The sequence below is a fragment of the Rattus norvegicus genome, chromosome 4 (genome assembly GCF_036323735.1).
Source record: "Rattus norvegicus strain BN/NHsdMcwi chromosome 4, GRCr8, whole genome shotgun sequence".
Classification (NCBI taxonomy): Eukaryota; Metazoa; Chordata; class Mammalia; order Rodentia; family Muridae; genus Rattus; species Rattus norvegicus.
Window position 1 is genome coordinate 125,114,025 of NC_086022.1, and position 18,339 is coordinate 125,132,363.

General features: G+C 50.3%; 1 protein-coding gene across 3 annotated transcripts in view; it reads right to left on the minus strand.

Moving 5' to 3' along the window:
• Nup210 (nucleoporin 210) overlaps nt 1-18,339 on the minus strand; it is a 98,503-nt gene that overhangs the window by 45,289 nt on the left and 34,875 nt on the right. For all 3 annotated transcript variants that reach the window (XM_063286649.1, XM_063286648.1, NM_053322.3), the window contains exons 9-16: nt 17,312-17,418; nt 16,269-16,409; nt 14,949-15,086; nt 13,149-13,304; nt 12,005-12,203; nt 7,521-7,666; nt 6,785-7,006; nt 4,644-4,817 (exon numbers count right to left, since the gene is read on the minus strand). In XM_063286649.1, the coding sequence (XP_063142719.1) occupies nt 4,644-4,817; nt 6,785-7,006; nt 7,521-7,666; nt 12,005-12,203; nt 13,149-13,304; nt 14,949-15,086; nt 16,269-16,409; nt 17,312-17,418 (1,283 nt within the window). The remainder of the gene's footprint in view (nt 1-4,643; nt 4,818-6,784; nt 7,007-7,520; nt 7,667-12,004; nt 12,204-13,148; nt 13,305-14,948; nt 15,087-16,268; nt 16,410-17,311; nt 17,419-18,339) is intronic.

Here is an 18,339-nt window from a genome sequence, read left to right on the forward strand (position 1 = left end):
TTTGTGGTATTCCTATAGAATTACCCTCTGAGACCCTCTGAGGTCTATGCACAAACGTTCTGCATAATGGCTCCTACTGGTGGATACCTCGAGACCATGTAGATAAGAGCTGAGTTTACATTGCACAGTTGAGATGTGTGGCTGTGGGGGTGGGGACTGTTACTGTGGCATGGCCATCCTGATAGATGCTGCACCAAGCTCCCTGCCTCCCTCCAGGATCCCTCTCCGATTGCTTGTAGCTCTCCTGGTTCCAGACAAGACTAAGCATGCTGCAATTTAAAAAGCACTCCTTCATGTCAGTAACTTGGCTCTTCAACTGGGCACACCAAGAGTTTTAACTGGACAGGGCACAAGCAGGGGAGCTGTGAGTGTGGACAAGGACTGCAGAGCTCTTTCCCCAGACATCTCACCCTTCCTCCCAGCTTCCAGTAGAAAATCAGTGCTTTCCTGGGAAAGGCATCAGGTTTGTGCAAGCATGCCTGCAGGCTAACTGGAACTTTCCCACTTTACAAAACAAAGCGCTGTGGCCGAGACTCTTTCCAGAACTTGCTCACTCTCACAGGCTTAGAGTGGAACACAGCAGGCCAGATTCTCCAAGGACTTCCTGCAACATTGTTTTCTCCTTAAGCACCAGCTCAACTCAGTCCTGGACTGATGAGCCCCCAATACACGGCAGCACCCAAGATTGGTAAAAGGAACACTGGTTGACCTGCCTGGGAGACCTGGTCCTGACCTGGTCTGACTGCAGTCAATCATTCCCGCTGGCTGACTCCATTCTGGTGTTTCACCTTGCCGATAATTTACTCTGCAAATGCCTCCTAGGTGGCCTCTAGATTTGGAGAGCTATAAAACTAAATTGATACTGCACCTAGATGCACCTTGGGGATATATCTTCTTCAAGGTCCCCTAATGGGACCATAAATCGCAGGGGCCACGCCTGAATGGCCAGCTCATGGCTCGGGAACACAAGGACTGATGGATCACATGGCAGTTCTGTGTCCAAGGCCCATTACTTCTTGCTGACACCAACAACACGTAGTCTATTCAGAGTCAAGCTCCATACTCAAGCCGTTACCTTTCAGTCCAAGGCAGCTCTGGACTAACCCAATCTGGCTGCGGACAGACCAGGAACCCCTCGCTGAGTAACTCACCCGAGCTTAAAGACAGGAAGACACATCTATGTGTGATCTGGTTTTCTTCCTGCTGCAAGCTCAGCAGCACAGACTGCTCAACGCGAAGGCTGATGCTCCGGGTTAACACCCACTCCCCATGCTCTTGCTGTCTTAGTGTCCCTAAGTCTACACGAGGGTGTCTCTCAGAGGGACTCAGGGACAGTGTACTCCTGGTTTGCTGCTCTCTTACCCACGGTTGTTGGCTGAACTTTTGGCAGGAGCCAGGCTCTGTTCTGGTGACTGGCAGAGACTGAACTAGGCAAGCAAATTCTATAGTGATAGGTCACTGTGGGAACCTGGGAGTGAGAGGACTGGGAGGAGGGGTCAGGTATGCTGGGGCAGCTACCCCTTTAATTGAAGCCAAAGACAAAGGAGAACCTGGATAAAGAAATGAGGGGCTGGAGCAGGGGCAGCAGAAAGGCATGGGACCAGGAAGGGGAAGCTTTAAGACCCAGGGCTCAGCCTATTCAAGCCCCAAGCACTGATAGCAGGTAGGGGGAATGACAACGTATTCAAGCACAAAAGGCATGGAGTCAGAGGTAAGAACAGCTAGGGACTAGAGACCCCAGGTTCCACAGGCCACAGAAGGTACTTGGTGTTGCACTGAGCCCAACTGTAAGACACAAGCAGAAAAGGCAGAATATATCATGGCTACTCTCCAGAATCTATATCCAGTCACATCACCCATCATTGGCCTCTGTCACCATCAATGGTTGGCTCCCACAGCAGGTGGGACTTGAACACAGGCCGATGATCTTTCAAGCTGGAATCATAGTGAAATTTCTTCACTGACTTTTGCTGCTTGCCTCTGGCAGGGAGCCCAGCAGGCAGATGTTTCCTGAGAATCCAAACTTAGCACAATGCTGTTCCCTCTACCAAGGACATTACACAAAACAGATGTGAACTAAACGGTAAAACATGCAGACAAACCAGGTAGAGAGAGATACAGAAAGACAGAGACAGAAAGAAAGACAGAGACAGAGAGAAAATGACAGGTGATGTAGACTCACGCATGTGTGGTAGCTAAAATGATCTCATAGAAGCGGAGAGCAGGAGGGAGTCATTGGAGGCTGAGAAGAGAGGGGAGGGGCAGAAGGATGGGATGTAGCGCTGAACACAGGCAGCAGTAAGCTCTGGGGTTCTGCAGCATGGGGGGGGGGGGAACTAGATATCAGAATAATAGATTACATAAAGAATGGCAAGGGAACACTTTGAAGCTTCCCCATACAATGAAAGCATCATTGGGGAGGGAGGGCTGCTCAGACTGATTTGATAGCTCACAGATATATGTATTAATCACAGTGAATGCCATACATGTGCAATAATATGTCAACAAACGTTTGAAGCAGGTAGCAAGTACAGTTCCATCCCGTCAAGCCTCCAAGTTAAGATAAAGAAGTCTTTTCCTGAGCACCCCAATCCGAGGCCAAAAAGAGAAAATAAAAAGACGGTCATTCATTCTGCAGCAGACACTGGGGCTAAGCCACCTGCAGGCTCTGAGTCTGTAACCCTACCACCACCACACTCCCCATTTCCTGATGAGAGGGAGAAAAGGGTCCCTGTAGGCTTAGTGGTGAGTGCACAGAAGCTGAACCTCTTACTGTAAACCACCCTTACTGGCCCAAGTGACACCAGTGAAGGAGGTAAGTGAGGGTCTGTGGAGTAAGGGCTGGAAGGCAGAATCACTGCACGGATCCACACCAGAGCCGCAGGAGAAACAACTGTACTTGACTCCAACAGGAGAGGTGAAGGCTGGTCCTCAAGCCTCAGGCATTACAGCGGTACAGCAGCCATACAGCTCTCCTAACCAAGCTTCTAACAGGTGGGTGTGGATCAAAGGCAGAGCGGTCCTTCACCTACCAGGGACCCAGCTCTCACAGCACCTGCCCCACCTGCATCAGAAAGTTCATTCGGATGTGCAGGAGGCCTGGGTGCAGAGAGCTGAGCAGTAACTACTCTGAGATGGCTTTGAGAAAACACAGACCCTAGAAGGAGTTGCTGGGTTTGGAGATGGGTAAAGTTGGTTCTGCATTTCAACTCCACCCACCTCAAAGACGGTCATGGTGATGGGGGAGAAGAGGCTATGAGGTGGAGGCTCTAAGCACACAGAACTGGCCTAGCAGCCACATGCACAGGAGGGAAACCACAGATCACGGCTGACTTCAGAGCTGTTGTTTCTCTTGCTGTCTGACCTCCCTGGGCCTTTCCCTTAGCTGCACTAGGCTGTCATCTCCTTGTCCACCACTTCCTCCCAGCCCTCGATGGCCCTCCTGCCTCCCTGGCAGCTATATTCTCCACAGCACTCCCGCAGTGGCCCTCTCATCTCCCAGTGTCTCCTCACCCTCCTCAACACTGTTGTTCCAGAACCTGGTGCTGAAGGACCTGAGGGATGTCCTGGAGAAGTATGTGCTGGAGGGATGAGGAAACCATGACTTCCTCCATGCAGGGCTGAGGCTACTTTCTCCCACATCCCTGAGCTAGATACACTCAGGGCCCTGGGCTCTGGGGCTCCAGAGCTGAGGATTAGACTGGTCCCAGCTTCTGGGGAAGCCAACCTGTAGGTGTTACCCCCATTGCAGCTAGTGGAAGGCCCCAGGGACTTTCCTTCCCCTCTTGACACTTTGAAATGTCCTGTCCTGTGACAATACAATGCTGGTGTCCCCTCTCCTCACAGCTCCCAATCCTACTCTGACTACACACAAAGACAACACCCTGCTTGAACAGCTGAAACCACAGGACACTCCACTAGGACTCCACAAGATCCTCATGTGCCCAGCAGAGGGCAACAGTGAATCTGGAATCAGAAGCAGTGGGGCCTGAGGGGTTGTGTCTTGCTTGGCCGTTACAGAAGCTCCTGGACTTAGGATGAGGTCACACCCCAATGAGCCTATCATGAGTTAACACACCACAGCCCACTGTGCCCCACCCATATGTGCTCTGCCATGCAGACTCTGACAACAGCTGACAGTACACAAAGAAGGTACTCTGACATGGGACTGAGTGTCCAGAGCTATACATATGGATTGCAGATCTCCATGGAGCATCACTTTCCCCTGTGGTGTTGACGCTGACTGTGGTTCTGACTGGTTCCACTGGGCACAACTTTAAGGGACGATGAACTGCCTATTACTAGCCTGGGAAAAGACCAAAACTCCAAACTGGCTTCTAACAAGTGCCTGTTACCTTCCCACCCCTATAACATAGAAAACCAGAAGTTAAGTATGTCTCTCTGTAAGCAGGGACCAACTACACAACTTTGGGAAGTCTCCCACCTCTGCAGGCCCTGGATTCCCTCAGGCTAGGTGCAAATGGAAACACACCATACAGCTCTGGCTGTTGAGATTCAGGTTCCTGCATATGGAGTCCCAGCTCTTAGAACACTCAAGACCATGGGTGCAGGGAGCTAAGGTTCTCTTGTCAATCCAGCAGGCAATGTAATGTCTCCTCGCCCCCAAGGGTAGCCATACTCACCACCTGCTTATTCTGCTGCAGCAATGGACAAGAGAGGTCGAGCTGCGGGAGGGCATAGACAGGCATGAGAGTAAGCCTGGACGGTGGGGCGCAGACGGATTTCACCACAGTGGGCTCCACAGCAGGGAAGGGGTTAGAGAGGCTGGGCCGGTTCCCCACAGACAGGGCGATGACCTAGAGGAACAGGAGGAGCAGTCAGACACCTGAGCGTAGTCCCTCCTCTCTGCACTGAGACTTAACTTCTGCAGGATGGGGATGATGCCTACACCCCAGGTACCATCTGCAAACATCTCAGAGGAGAGGCAGATCAGGAGATGCCTTGTGGTTTCCCCAGGACATCGGGAAAATCCCTTAGTTGAATCTATGCCCTGGACACATGAGAGAGGAATCTGTGCTAACTTCAGATGTAGGAATCTGCACACTGAAGGTTAAGAGATCTTAATTGTGAAAGAATGGGTCACAACAGGGACTGTGCAGGACAAAGCCCAGTGGAGAGGCCAGAGCCACGGGTGGAACTAGCCGACTCCATGCCCACTTTCTCCTTGGAGCTAGAGGAGAAAGGCCACACTGGCCACCTGCATGTGATACACAATAGTGCACAGGTCAGGGGAGGAGCTGTCAGAAAGGCCCGCTTGTGGCTGGAGTGGGGCCTCTGAAGTCAAGTGGAGCCTCTGGTTTTATATGCAATACAGCTAACAGCTGCACATGAGGGAGCGAGCATCCCCAGCCTCCTCAGTGACAAACAACGGTGAGGACAGAACAGTCTGCTTTGAAGTGGGAGGAGGGAGGCACCTCCTGACTTTCAGCTGGCTCTGGCTGCCCATGATACCACAAGGCAGGAAGGCCTTAGATGAGACCTACCCTAGAGTCTAACTTCTACAGGCCAAGGCAGGAACTCAATGACTCAGACAAGCCAAGATAACTCACTGCTACTCTTAGTCCCATTTATTTATTTGGTAGTATGCATTATTTCTTGTTCCTTTTTAAAAAAGATTTATTTGTTTTATTTTATGTGTGTATGGGTACTTTGCCTGCATGTATATGTGCGTGCAATCGAATATCTCGTGTCATGCCTGGATCTCCTGAAACTGGAGTTGCAACAGTTGTGAGCTGCTACATGGGTGCTGGGAACTGAACCTGGGTCCTCTAGGGTTGCAGCCAGTGCTCCTAAACGCTGAGCCATTTCTCCAGCCTCAGCTTTTCTTTTTCTTAACATTGTCCTCTACTTCTACTAGCACCTCTAGTGGGGCCTTTCTCCATGCACTCTCTCGGTCACAGCAGCCTGCTCTGGATTGCTGATGTTAGAGGGCTCTGTCAGGGTGTACGCGTGCACCTTCAACTGACTTCACGTTCTTTTCAGTTCACTTTTCACTCTCACTTTTCAGTTCATGGTTCTGCCTGCTTTCTATTCCTGTTTGGGGACTCTCAGAAACAGATCCACCAGAAGCCAGAAGGCCCACAGACTTGGCCTGAGGAAAGGGGCACTATATCCAGTCACAGGGAACTCAGGATATGACACACTTGGTTCAGTCCTTTTAACCTTCCAGTGTTTTTTAGTGTTTCAGCACTAAAACCAAAAACAAAACCAAACTCTACAAACATTGATGCTGGGCACATTCACTTATGCCTGTGATCTCAGCACTTACTTGGTAGGCTGAGGCGAAGTGAGTTCAAGGTCAGCCTGTGCTACAAAATGATAAAGTGATTTCCATTCAAGCCACCCTCAGCTACATAGGGAAACCCTATCTCAAAACAACCAAAAAGTTTACACATACAGGTATTGGCACATCCCCCCGAACCCTGAAAGAACAAGCAGGTCCAGGGTCATGATTGTTTTGACAGCTGCCCAGCCCTGAAACATGGGGCTTTGTGACTCCTGATCTCAAACCTCTACCCCTACTTTGTAGAAAGAGATGGGGGATACTATAGCCCTGGGAAAGAGGAGGCCACTCTGACAGGCTGATTTTAAGAAAACCGATATGTACTGGGGACTCCAATAGCCAGCAGGCCACTTCTCTGAGCCTTGGACTCCTTTGTCCTTGGATATAAGGAACAACATTCTCATAGCTCTCTGAGGACAGAGTAGATTTTTCTATCTCTCCCAATAAGCAAGGTGGGACTGAGGGTGGCTGTCCACTCACCTGCTCACCCAGGGCCTGGCAGGTCACAAGGACCCGGTGCTGCTGGTAATTCCGAGAGGCTGGAGGACCCAAGAGAGAGAGACTGATGCTGCCTGTGTCTTCAGAAGTGACATTCCGAAAGAATTTGGAAGGTTCCAGGACCCATGGCCTGGGGCCTCCTTCAAACAGCATCTCCTTTGAGGATCCCAGGGTTACCACAGCAACAGAAGAGGGATCCACAGCCTGAAGAAAGAAGGGGAAGGCTTAACATTGCTCTGGGAGGAGGTGGCCAGGCAATGCTGGGCACCCACAAGTCAGGTCCCCACCCCACTTGGGTGGGCTGCCAGGCAAGCGATGTGTCCTCTTTGAAATTCAGTCTCCTGTGCTTGATGTCCATGAGTTAGGGGCTTTGGGAAGAATTAGGTCCACACTGGACCAGGGAGTTCACTAGAGTGCAGGGTACGGTGGTACACAGTTTAATTCCAGCATTCAAGAGGCAAGGGCAGGGGCAGGTGCGTTTCTATGGGTTTAAAGCCATTACTCAAAACACCACCTTGACTTGTATACAAATAAATTTGATGGGGACATTTTCTCAACTGGGGCTCCTTCTTCCCACATGACCCTAGCTTGTTGTCAATTTGGAGAAAAAAAAAAGGGACAGGATCTATGGAGAGAGGCCATCATCTAACCTCCAGGAACACTAAAGAGAAGGTAGGGGACAGACAAGGCAAATGAAGAAAGGGCAGGCACGACTCACCTTGAGGGGCAGGTAGGCAGCAAGAGTGATCTTTGCACCCAAGTGCACATGGCCATGTGTGTAGCTGACAAGGAGGGTAGTGGACCCCTGGGCATCAGCTCTCACTTTGACTCCACTGCAGTGCTCAGGCCCTGGTGGCAGCCTCCCTGCACAAAGAAAATCACATGTTAACATGAACTTGTTCTTCAAGGGGAAGGCACAGCAGGCCAAGGGCCCTTTTCACTCCAGTCTTCATATACAACTTGTTATTATCATTTAAATTTTCCAAAGGCTAGAGTTGCAGCTCAATGGTAAAAATGGTTGCCTAACACAAATGGCTCTGAGTTCCATTCCCAGCACCACAAAACACAATTAAACAAAAGCAATGTATAATTCCTGTATAATACACAGATCTGGTACACATACAACTGGCAATGGCTTCCTATCTCCCCCATGTACTCAATGTACTGTGTCCAGGATCCAGCTTAAGAGAGAGCTTACCAGGGCTGGGGATTTAGCTCAGTGGTAGAGCGCTTACCTAGGAAGCGCAAGGCCCTGGGTTCGGTCCCCAGCTCCGAAAAAAAGAACCAAAAAAAAAAAAAAAAAAAGAGAGAGAGCTTACCAGCAGTCCAGACTCCCCTAGAGGCCTCCCCTTTGGTCTAACTCCTCCCCATTTCCATCAGAACAGTCTTAAATAAAGAGGGGTTGGGATCGTGGGCTGTGCTGGTCTGCCTGTCTCCCCAAAGTCCAGAGTCTTCATGGTCAGGAAGCCTTTATCCACATTTCTGTTTACTGTTCTGTTGTGGGGGTGAACGCACAGCATGACTTCTTCAAGCCACCATGAACATTACAGGTTCCAGTCTGGGCTGTGCTACACAACACCAATGAACTCCAGCATTTCTGTCGGCTGTGACCAGAGGAAGGGGACCAGTGGCAGGCATGCATGTGTGTAGGTAGGCATGTATGCAGGTACGCATGTGTGAGGCATGTGTGCAGGCAGGCATGTATGCAGGTATGCATGTGTCAGGCATGTGTGCAGTGAATCTCTCCCAGTCCACCCTGCTACCAGCTGCTTTTCATCTGTGCTATCCTTTCCACCCAATTTTAATTATGTTAGCAAGAAATGTACTAATGTCGTGCTGGTTTGTGTTTGTCAGCTTGATCCAAATGAGTTGCTCTAGGAAGGAAACTCAGTTAAGGAACTGCTCCATCAGGTCTGCTGTAGGCAAGCTGAGCAAGTCTGTGGGGTATTTCCTTGGCTAATTATTGATGTAAGAGGGCCAGCCCACTGTGAGCGGTACCACCTCTGAGCGAGTGGTCCAGGACTGTATAAGAAAGCAGGCTGAGCAAGCCAGTGAGCAGCGCGGTCTCTTCTTCAGTTCCTGCCTCCAGGTTCCTCCCCTGGCTTCCCTCAGTGATGGACTGGAAACTATAAGCTAAATAAATCCTTCCCCAAAGCTGCTTTTGGTCATGGTGTTTTAACACAGCAACAGAAAACCTAACTAGAACAAATCTGAATTATGGTGAAGCGAACAACAGAGAAACTTCTCATCTCAAAAGTGGGGAGGGTGCAGTCGTGGTGGTGCAGGCCTTTAATCCCTGCACTCCAGAGGCAGAGGCAGAGGCAGAGGCAGAGGCAGAGGCAGAGGCAGAGGCATATGTCTTAAGTTCAAGGCCAACTGGCTCCACAGTGACTTCCAGGATGGTCAGAGGTTAATAGTGGGACCTGGTTGATGATGGTGATGATGATGGTGGTGGTGGTGGTGGTGGTGGTGGTGGTGGTGGTGGTGGTGGTGGTGGTGATGGTGATGATGATGGTGGTGGTAGTGGTGGTGGTGATGGTGGTGGTGATGGTGATGATGATGGTGGTGGTGGTGGTGGTGATGATGGTGGTGATGATGGTGGTGGTGGTGGTGATGGTCATGGTGATGATGGTGATGATGGTGGTGGTGGTGGTGGTGGTGGTGGTGGTGGTGGTGGTGGTGGTGATGGTGATGATGGTGGTGGTGGTGGTGATGATGGTGGTGGTGGTGGTGGTGGTGGTGGTGGTGGTGGTGGTGGTGGTGATGGTGATGATGGTGGTGGTGGTGGTGGTGGTGGTGGTGGTGGTGGTGGTGGTGGTGGTGGTGGTGGTAGTGGTGATAATCCCACCTCAACTCTCTTACGTACAGTGACAGGCCACAGGGTTGTTCAGATCCCACCACCAGCTGCCACTCAGGCCCTTTGACTTGCAAAACTGAAATGTCCGGTGTAAACGGCAGTCATTTTCCCTGTCTGTATGAGCTTGCCTACTATCAGCAGCTCACCTACAACCTATGTGGAACCAGGTTAGCACTTATTCTCATGTGACTGGCTTAGTTCTCCTGGCGCAATGTCCTCAAGACTGCTCAGTGAGGCACCACAACAGAACTTCCTCCTTAGAGCTGAGCATGCCTGTGCCCACTCCTCTGCTGAGCTAACTGCCCATGTGGATAAAGCTGCTGTAGGCTGGCAAAGATGTCTTCACATTTGTACTTTCAATAACCTTAGGTCTATTCTAGGAATGGGACTTCCTGAGTTACACGGCTTTAAGTTTTGAGAACCCATCACAGTGGCTGGAATTAACATCCTCCAGTGGTGCATGCAAGCTTGTTTCCTTACATCCTAATGCTTTCTGGTGCTGTGATAGAAGCTGCCCCAGTGGGTGTACTTTTCAGTGTGTTTCTTCTTTGAGATTTATTTTTAACTATGTGTGTGTAATGTGAGTGCATGCACGTGATGCCCGTGGAGGCCAGAAGAGGGTGTCGGATCCCTAAAACTGGAGTTGCAGGCAGTGGTGAGGTGCCTGATGCGGGTCCTCTGGAAGAGCAGCCCGTGTTCTTAACCACTGAGCCATCTCTCTAGCCCTCTCCTGGTAGTTTTGCTCTGAATTTCTGTGGCAACTGATGAGAGTGGGCATTGTTTCCTACGTCAGTGCCTACTGCATGCAGCATTCACAGAGATATCTGTTCAGGTCCTTTGTGCATTATTGAATAATTTCTGTTTTATTGTTGATACACAGAAGTTCTCCATGTATTCCAGACCTTAACCTTTACTAAGAAATGGTCTGCAAACACTTGCTCCAGTCCATAGTTATTTTTGCCCAATGGAACCTGATACAGTCCCTTCCTCAGAGTCCTGCTACGTACCCTGGCCTGGAGAAGCTGACTCTACCAATTTATCTGCTCCATGGGCCATGTGTGCCCCAGGATGGCCCTCACACATATTAGACATTCACTGCCCCAGCCTGCCAAGTCCCAGAGATTCCCATCCAACACTGTTCACTGAGAGAGATTCCAGCATTTTCTAAGGGAAATTTTGACCACACAGGATTTGTTTTGGCTGCTGTCTTCAGAACCTAGATTCCTTGAAAAATCCTCCAGATGTTCAGAGGGATGTCCACGTGTAGTCCTCTCAGGAGGTAGGGCTCTTGTACCCATTTCCCATGACCCATGGAGAAAAGAAGGCTCAGAGAGATTGAACATCATGCCACTAAGTGAAGCGGCCTATCAGTCTTGGGGATGTTGAATCACAAGCCCTGGGTTTCCCCCAAAGGCTGAATAGCACCCTACAGTCGCTCTGTAAGATGGACATGGGATTAGTACATGAAACAGTCCATCTCTGGCTGCTAGTGGTCCCTCTCCCTCAAAATGCCACTTCTTCCACCCACAATAGCTAACATGCGGAACATTAGATTTTCTAAGGCCACCAGCTAGTGGTTTTAGTGGGGCACTTCCTAGAGATGTCCTCTTCCTCTGTGTAGCTCTGGATGTCTTCACAACCACAGGGTACACACAGTCACCTGACAAGCATCTGTGCTGCTAGAGACTCCATCCCTCTCTGCTCCAACAGCTCCAGTGGCTCCCAGCCTCTAGGCTTGAGCCCTCAATGATGGAACAGGTCCTGACATTCTAGGCTAACCATGAGACAATCCCTGCCAGAACTACCAACCATGGGTCACAGCATGGGCACATTCACTCACTGAATGCTGTCCTCGTTCTTGTCCACAGCCTGCTCCTTCACATATTTTGTAAGCTGCAAATCCCCACCCTCCCTGGAGCCACTTCTTCGAGTTCATAGAAACTAGAGCTGCAGGTCTGTGCCCCATCCCTGCACAGACCACATGGAGCCATAAACAACTAAGCTGCCCCTGTGTCTTCACTGGGCACACGGTCCACCAGCAGCTCCTCCTGTTATAGGCTCAGTCTAAACCAGGCAAACTGCCTGCTCCACACATGCAAGCTGACACTGCCACGGTCACTAGCAATAATACTACCCCAAGACAGGAGGCTGAGAAAAATGTACTCAGGGTGGCCTGGGCCTGCCACAGGCATTATGACTCAACTAATCAAAACCCCATGTATATATTATAGTGCGAGCAACTGTTGCATTTCATGAACTAAAAAAGGCCATTCTTCATGTTGTGGCCCCTCTGGTGCCCACAGATAACCCACACCACCTGGGCCCCAATTCTGCTACTGGTTTACCTGGCAATGGCTGGAACACACCCTGGTTCTCCACCTCCACCACCAGGTCAAAATGGGAGCAGTCGCTCAGGGTGACCACCTCGCTGCTCCCACCGGGCATGAGGCCACTGATTGTCAGGGGCAGCTCCAGGGTGTGACCCACTCGAGCCTCCACCTGGCACGGGGCAAACTCCATGCTGCTGGGCTCAATCACATACACCTAGAGAAAGAGAGGAGGCTCAGGCCCATCAGGCTCCACAGAAGGAAAGCTCTCTGGGCTGCTAAGTACTGTAGTGGGTGGGACAAGGAGAAGCGCTGGGCCAGTGCCTGGGTGGGTGGTGGGGGTGTTGCAGCAGGGATTCTCTCCCAGTCCTCTCCTCCCAGTCAGAAAGGCTATCCCAGCCTCCCTCCCCTGACTGGCAGTGAAGCACAGCTACCAGGAACTACCCATCATACTCCATGTAGCCATGCAGTCAGTTTTAACTGTGGTACCGGCTGCCTCCTGAGGACTGTCTCTGGTGTCAGTTACAGAGGAGGAAGGGATTGAGACAAAGGACTCAGAACCGATCCCAATATTGGGTAGCTGCACTTCCTCTGTCAGGCCCGGTAGATTCGCCTGTAACTGAGGACGAACCTATGTTGAACATACGTGTGTGGATCCCACTGAAAACCCGCGCCCCTTTAATGTAAGAGGAGGCTGCCCTGGACACACCATGAGACTCGAGATAAGAAGGGGAGCACGGATGTAGTGAGCAACCACCCCGCCTGACAGCAACTGGGGCTCTCAGTCAGTCAGGATCAAATGCCAGTAACAGGTCACCTGGACCTGCACTGTAACAGAGCAGGGGAAGAGGAGCCAGGAAGCCCTCCTCTGACTTCTCTGTGGAAAACGTCCTGCTGTTGTCTGTGATTACTCATGTGCTCTGGCTGTTGTGTGGACTCTTCTGGCTATGCCAGCCACTGTTTGTGTGCTGTATTCTATCCATCCTTGTTATGGGGGTTGACTCCTTGAGATCAGAGCTGGGATGGACCCATCCATCCCCAACACAGCACAACCACTGGGCAGAGGAATAAGACCTCTGATCACTGCCTGAGGGCGAGGTGAGAGGGGGAGCTGGGACCTCTGTCCTGAGCCTCTCCACAGGATGTCCCGCTACCCTCTTACCTTCATCTCACCAAAATGGAGAGGGTTCTGAACATCATGTGCCCGGATCACACTGAGGCCAGTGTCACCGCCTGTGGTCATGACACCCTTGACAGTAACCGTGGCAACCATGTAGCTCGAGGAAGACCAGGTGAAGTTCCCACTGCCCCCATGGGCCTAGGAAGAAAATGATCATGGGACCGGTCAGCCCTCTGCCCCTCCCTGCCTGGGGATGTACAGGGTTGGGGCGAGTGTGTGCTCTTTCTCTCATTCGCTCATTATTACACAAACATGCTGATCTATTCACACCCAGGTATTAGCTGCCCATCACACACACCCACACACTCACACCCACAAAGAGACACACACAGACACAGACACTGACACAGACACAGACACACACACACACACACACACACACACACACGCTCGCATGCATGCACTGGCCTGCTCACAGATTCCCACTCCACACATTCATATACCTGTTCACACTCGCCATTCGCATGTCTCCGTACACTCAGTCACATCTGACACCTACATTCACACTAACCTACGTCAACACCATAAACCCACCACACACACTCTTGGGCTCACTCTCAAATATATACATTAGCATAGCATTCACGCACATCTCATACATTCAGAAGTCACACCTACACACACAGACAAGTCCTGCCTGTGGAAAGATGTCTCCCAAGCCGACATTCCCTCACTTTCTCCACCCGTCTCCATTCTAGATCTCCTACTCTGGGGACCTGGGGACTGAAAGACAAACACACAGCTATGACCAGAGCTCAGACCTGGGCAGAAACTACCCTGGTCATGGAGCCTCCTGCAGAATTCTGCTCTGGGGCTCACACAAGCACATCTAGCACACAGCTCTGCCTGCTCCTAAACATCTTTGGTCAACCTGATCTAGAAACATACTTTAAGGTGACACATTTTAGTGTGCAAGTGCCCAGTTCACACAGGATACCTGTCATCGTTTCTTCAGGCAGACCACAGGAGTGACTACTGGGAGCTTGAGCCTAGCTGAGCACAGTCCCTGACGACAGCACCATGTGGGACTGAAGTATCACTGGGCACTAATGATAAGCATACTGTAGGGAGGGTGGTACTTCCTCTTGAATTCAGGTTTTCCTATAATTGTATTTGTATTACTTTTAAAAATAATCTTTTAGAAGAGTTACTGCTGAGCAGAACTCAGACCTGTATTCTATTTCTGTGTTTTAGCTGACTTGGTTTACTTTCTGTGGATGTGATAAACATCTGGACCAAAAGCAAGGTGGGGAAGAAAGGATCTATTTCAGGTTACACTTTCAAGTCCCGTCCATCACTAAGAGGAGCCAGGGCAGGAACCAGCAAGCGGGAGCTGACGCAGAGGCCATGACGGTGCTGCTGACTCAAGTGCTCACCTTGCTCTTTTCTTTTTCTTTTTCCTTTCCTTCCTTTCTGTTTGTTTGTTTGTAGGCCTGGCTGTCTTGGAACTTCCTATACAGACTGGCCTTGAACTCTCAGAGCTATGCCTGCCTCTGCCTCCTGAGCACTGTGATTGAAGTGCGTCACTGTGCCCCACTCAATGGTTTTCCTATGCACCCCAGGACCACTGCCCAGGGGCTCAGTCATCAATCCAGAAAACACACCGAAGGTTTCCTTAGCAGGAGAGTTTGTTCTAAACCAACATAGTTAGAACTACATAGTTTTGATCCTGTCTCAATAAATATATACAAAAGAATTTTAAAAACAAACAAACAAAAAACCCCAGCCAGCATCCCATGGAAATCTCCCAAAGAAAACACACAGAGGCAGCAGCTCACCTACCTTTATAGTATATTGATAGGCTCCTGTCTTTGGTTGCCATGGAAACGTCAGGATGCTGGGATAGAGTGTGATGGGTATATGAATGTCTACTTCTTGCTGGTTCCACACAGGTACCTGAAGCACATGGACTCCACCATCCTACAAGGATGAGATTGCTGCTGTCACCATGGCAACCATATATCACTAGGTATCCCGTCACCCGACACTGCCCCTCTCTAAGGACCAGGCCATGAAAGAGCTTGGTGCTCCTAATATGGAAAAGGCAGCAGGTTTGGTCGGGAGGCTTACTCTCTATCTTTAATGGCCACTCATGTAAATTCTACTTATTTAATTCCTTGGTTATCCCTCACAAGATGGATGTCACTGTTCCCACTTCATAGATAAAGAAACTGAGGCCTGAAGTATCTTATCCAAAACCCAGAGCAGCAGTACAGGTTGATGGCGACACCTGCTGTCTGGACAGAGGAACCACTGTCTGCAGCATAGGTCCCATCTGTTTCTCCACATGTTGCCTCTCACACATTTAGAGGGCTTGTATGAGGCAGGAGGGGGACACCCTTGACAATGTAAAATACTGCTCCCGACTAGGGCTGATGAGGACTTTCAGCACATGACAAAACCAAAGGCTGGAGGACTCGAGCAGACACAACAGATAGAGTGTCAGAGGGTCTGCTGCCACGCTATCCCCCACACAAAGTCTGTATTCGATCTTGAAAGGTGCAGACCATTTATATAGAAATAGGTGCAGGGAAGTGGAAAAAGTCTGTGGCAACAGGAAGATTTCCTCACACCCACAAGCTCTGAACAGCCGAGGGCACTTGGAGCTCAAGCCCCAAGTGGGAAAGTTTCTATGGTGGTTTGAATAAAAATGGCCCCCATAGGTTCATGGGGAGTGACACTATTAGGAGGTGTGGCCTTGTTGGAGTGGGTGTGGCTTTGTTAGAGGAAGTGTTTCAAATACTGAAGCCAAGCCCACTGTCATTCTCTCTTCCTGCTGCCTGGATGTAGGATCTGGATGTAGAACTCTTGGCCCCTTCTCTAGCACGGTGTCTACCTGGATGCTTCCCACCATGATGATAATGGACTAAACCTCTGAAATGTAAGCCAGCGCAGTAAATACTTTCCTTTTTAAGAGTTGCCGTGGTCATGGTGTCTCTTCATAGCAATAAACCCTAACTAAGACAGTCTCCTCGGGTATTAGAGCAGTGGCCCCAGGTGGGTCCTGGGCCAAAATACCTGCCAATTGACATTTCCACCCTCAGAGTTGGATCATGGGGGCCCAGCTAGGACATAGAAAAGGGTTGATTGAGATCAGCTCACCTGGTCCACCACAGAGGTGAGGCTTGCACTGATGGTCGTCTGGCCACTCTGGATAGCCCTGACATGATGATAAGACCCATTCTGGGAAGATGACAGAACCTCAAAAAACTCAGCAGGAAACACAGCTTCAATTCGGATGTTCTGGAAAGGCAAGCAGGGTGGATAAGGGGACCTTCTAAAAGATGAGTATGATATCAAGAGACTGGGAGAGTTCCAAGGTGGCAGTGAGGCCAGACTGACAGCCTTTGTGGCCCAAAAGCCTCTTAAACAAAGCAGGCAGAAGGAATGAGGTCCCAGTGTTCTGACTCCACCCCATGGAGCACCAGCAGGCCCAAAGACCCAGCACCACAGTTCTAGCTGAGTGTGTGACACTCAGGGCAGCTGACAGACTACTGTCACTCTCCCAGGTCCTACAGTTACAAGAAGGAACCAGAGAGTATAAAAAGAGAACTGAGTCCCTGAAATCTGGCTTCAAACAATAACTGGCTTAGTCAATGTTCAATAGGGGACAAAAAGACCTCTACAAAAGAAAAAGGAGCCTGGCCTCCTTTTAAAATCTCTAACACCACAGCAAGTGACTGTGTGATCTATGTGAGGGTGCTAGAACATTCTCCTAAAGGACAGAAGAATGGCCACCACTCCCCAACTCATCTGCCATGCCTTTCCAGAGCCAAAAAGCTAAACTCAGTAGCCTTGATCACTAGAGAGCTTCTGGAAGGTAGCAAACACACCCAGACTCTTGACTCTCCAAAGCAAAATGGACTCTTAGCCTCAGGGACTCTTAGCTTCCCTGCCCCGCCCCAACCAACACTATCCCCAGGCCCTGCTGCCTGAGGTATCTACCCCCAACCCTGCGTACGGGGTAATGTCAACTCATAGCCTAAGGGTGTCTCCTCTTGAAGAGCTCCAGGGATCCCATGGCATTACCTCCACAGCTCTAGGAGTATCACAAGATGCTCCGGTCTGCCTACGTGGGAACCCTGTGGCTTTGGCTTTTCTTAATCCCCCATAGCCTCCCCATCAGAATCCCAAAGGGCACTCACGTCAGACGGGTAGACCTTGTTGCTGGATCTATCAAATACTTCGATGGTAACTGCATACAGATGTCCAGTCTCAAGCACCCACCTGTCACCAGGGTGAACTGTGAAGCCTAGAACAGGAAGTCACAAGGGCAGCAGGCTGAGAAAGAAGCTGAAGCTAAGCACTACACACCCACCCATGTAAAAGGCCAGAATGTTCACCAGGCCCCTCCTGGACAAGCCTAGCTGTGGGGAATATATGACTTATAGAACCTGATGACTACCATTATTCCCAACCTAGAGAACCACAGCTGATGTTTCTGATTCCTGAGACCAACACTGAACATAACCTAAATGCTAATGGACTCTAAACGCTCATGGGCTCATCAGAATCTGACCCTCAGTAGGTTTAAGCTCTGAGGCTGTGACAGGATTCCGACTTCCCAGGAGGTCTGAGGCTCCAGTGGGTCTAGGCTGAGGCCAAAGCTCATTTAAAGACTCTGACTCCCCAGCTGGTCTATTCATTGGCCGTATTCCCAAGGCCATACAAGTCCACCCAAGACCAGTGTAGACTCTGAGGCTGAAGCACATGTAACCTGTGGTGACACTGGGTCTCACCTGTAGCCACAGGAAGTCTAAACTCTCAGGGATGATAGGTCTAGTCTGAAGCTAGAACAGGTTTTGGATCCCAGACTAAAGCACCTGAGAGCTCTGGACAAGATTGTCTGGGTCTGTGCTCTGAGGGTACCCCACTAACCCTATTCCCACACACAATGAAACAGTAGCTCCTTCTATTCCCATGATGCTGTTTGCTTTCTCACCTCCATAACTCCAGCTAAGATGTTTGCTCTGCCAGGATGCCTTCCCCACCACAGAAAGATCAGTCGCACACAGCACCTGCCTCACATGAACCCTCCAGAAGTCTTTCCTCTGCCCTGGTGTTTGCTCTTCCCATACTGTTGCTACCTGTTTGAACCAACCTCTACTGTGAAGCTAAGTCTCACAACAGGACGATCAGGCAAAGGACACTGCAGAGACACAGAGGGTCCTTG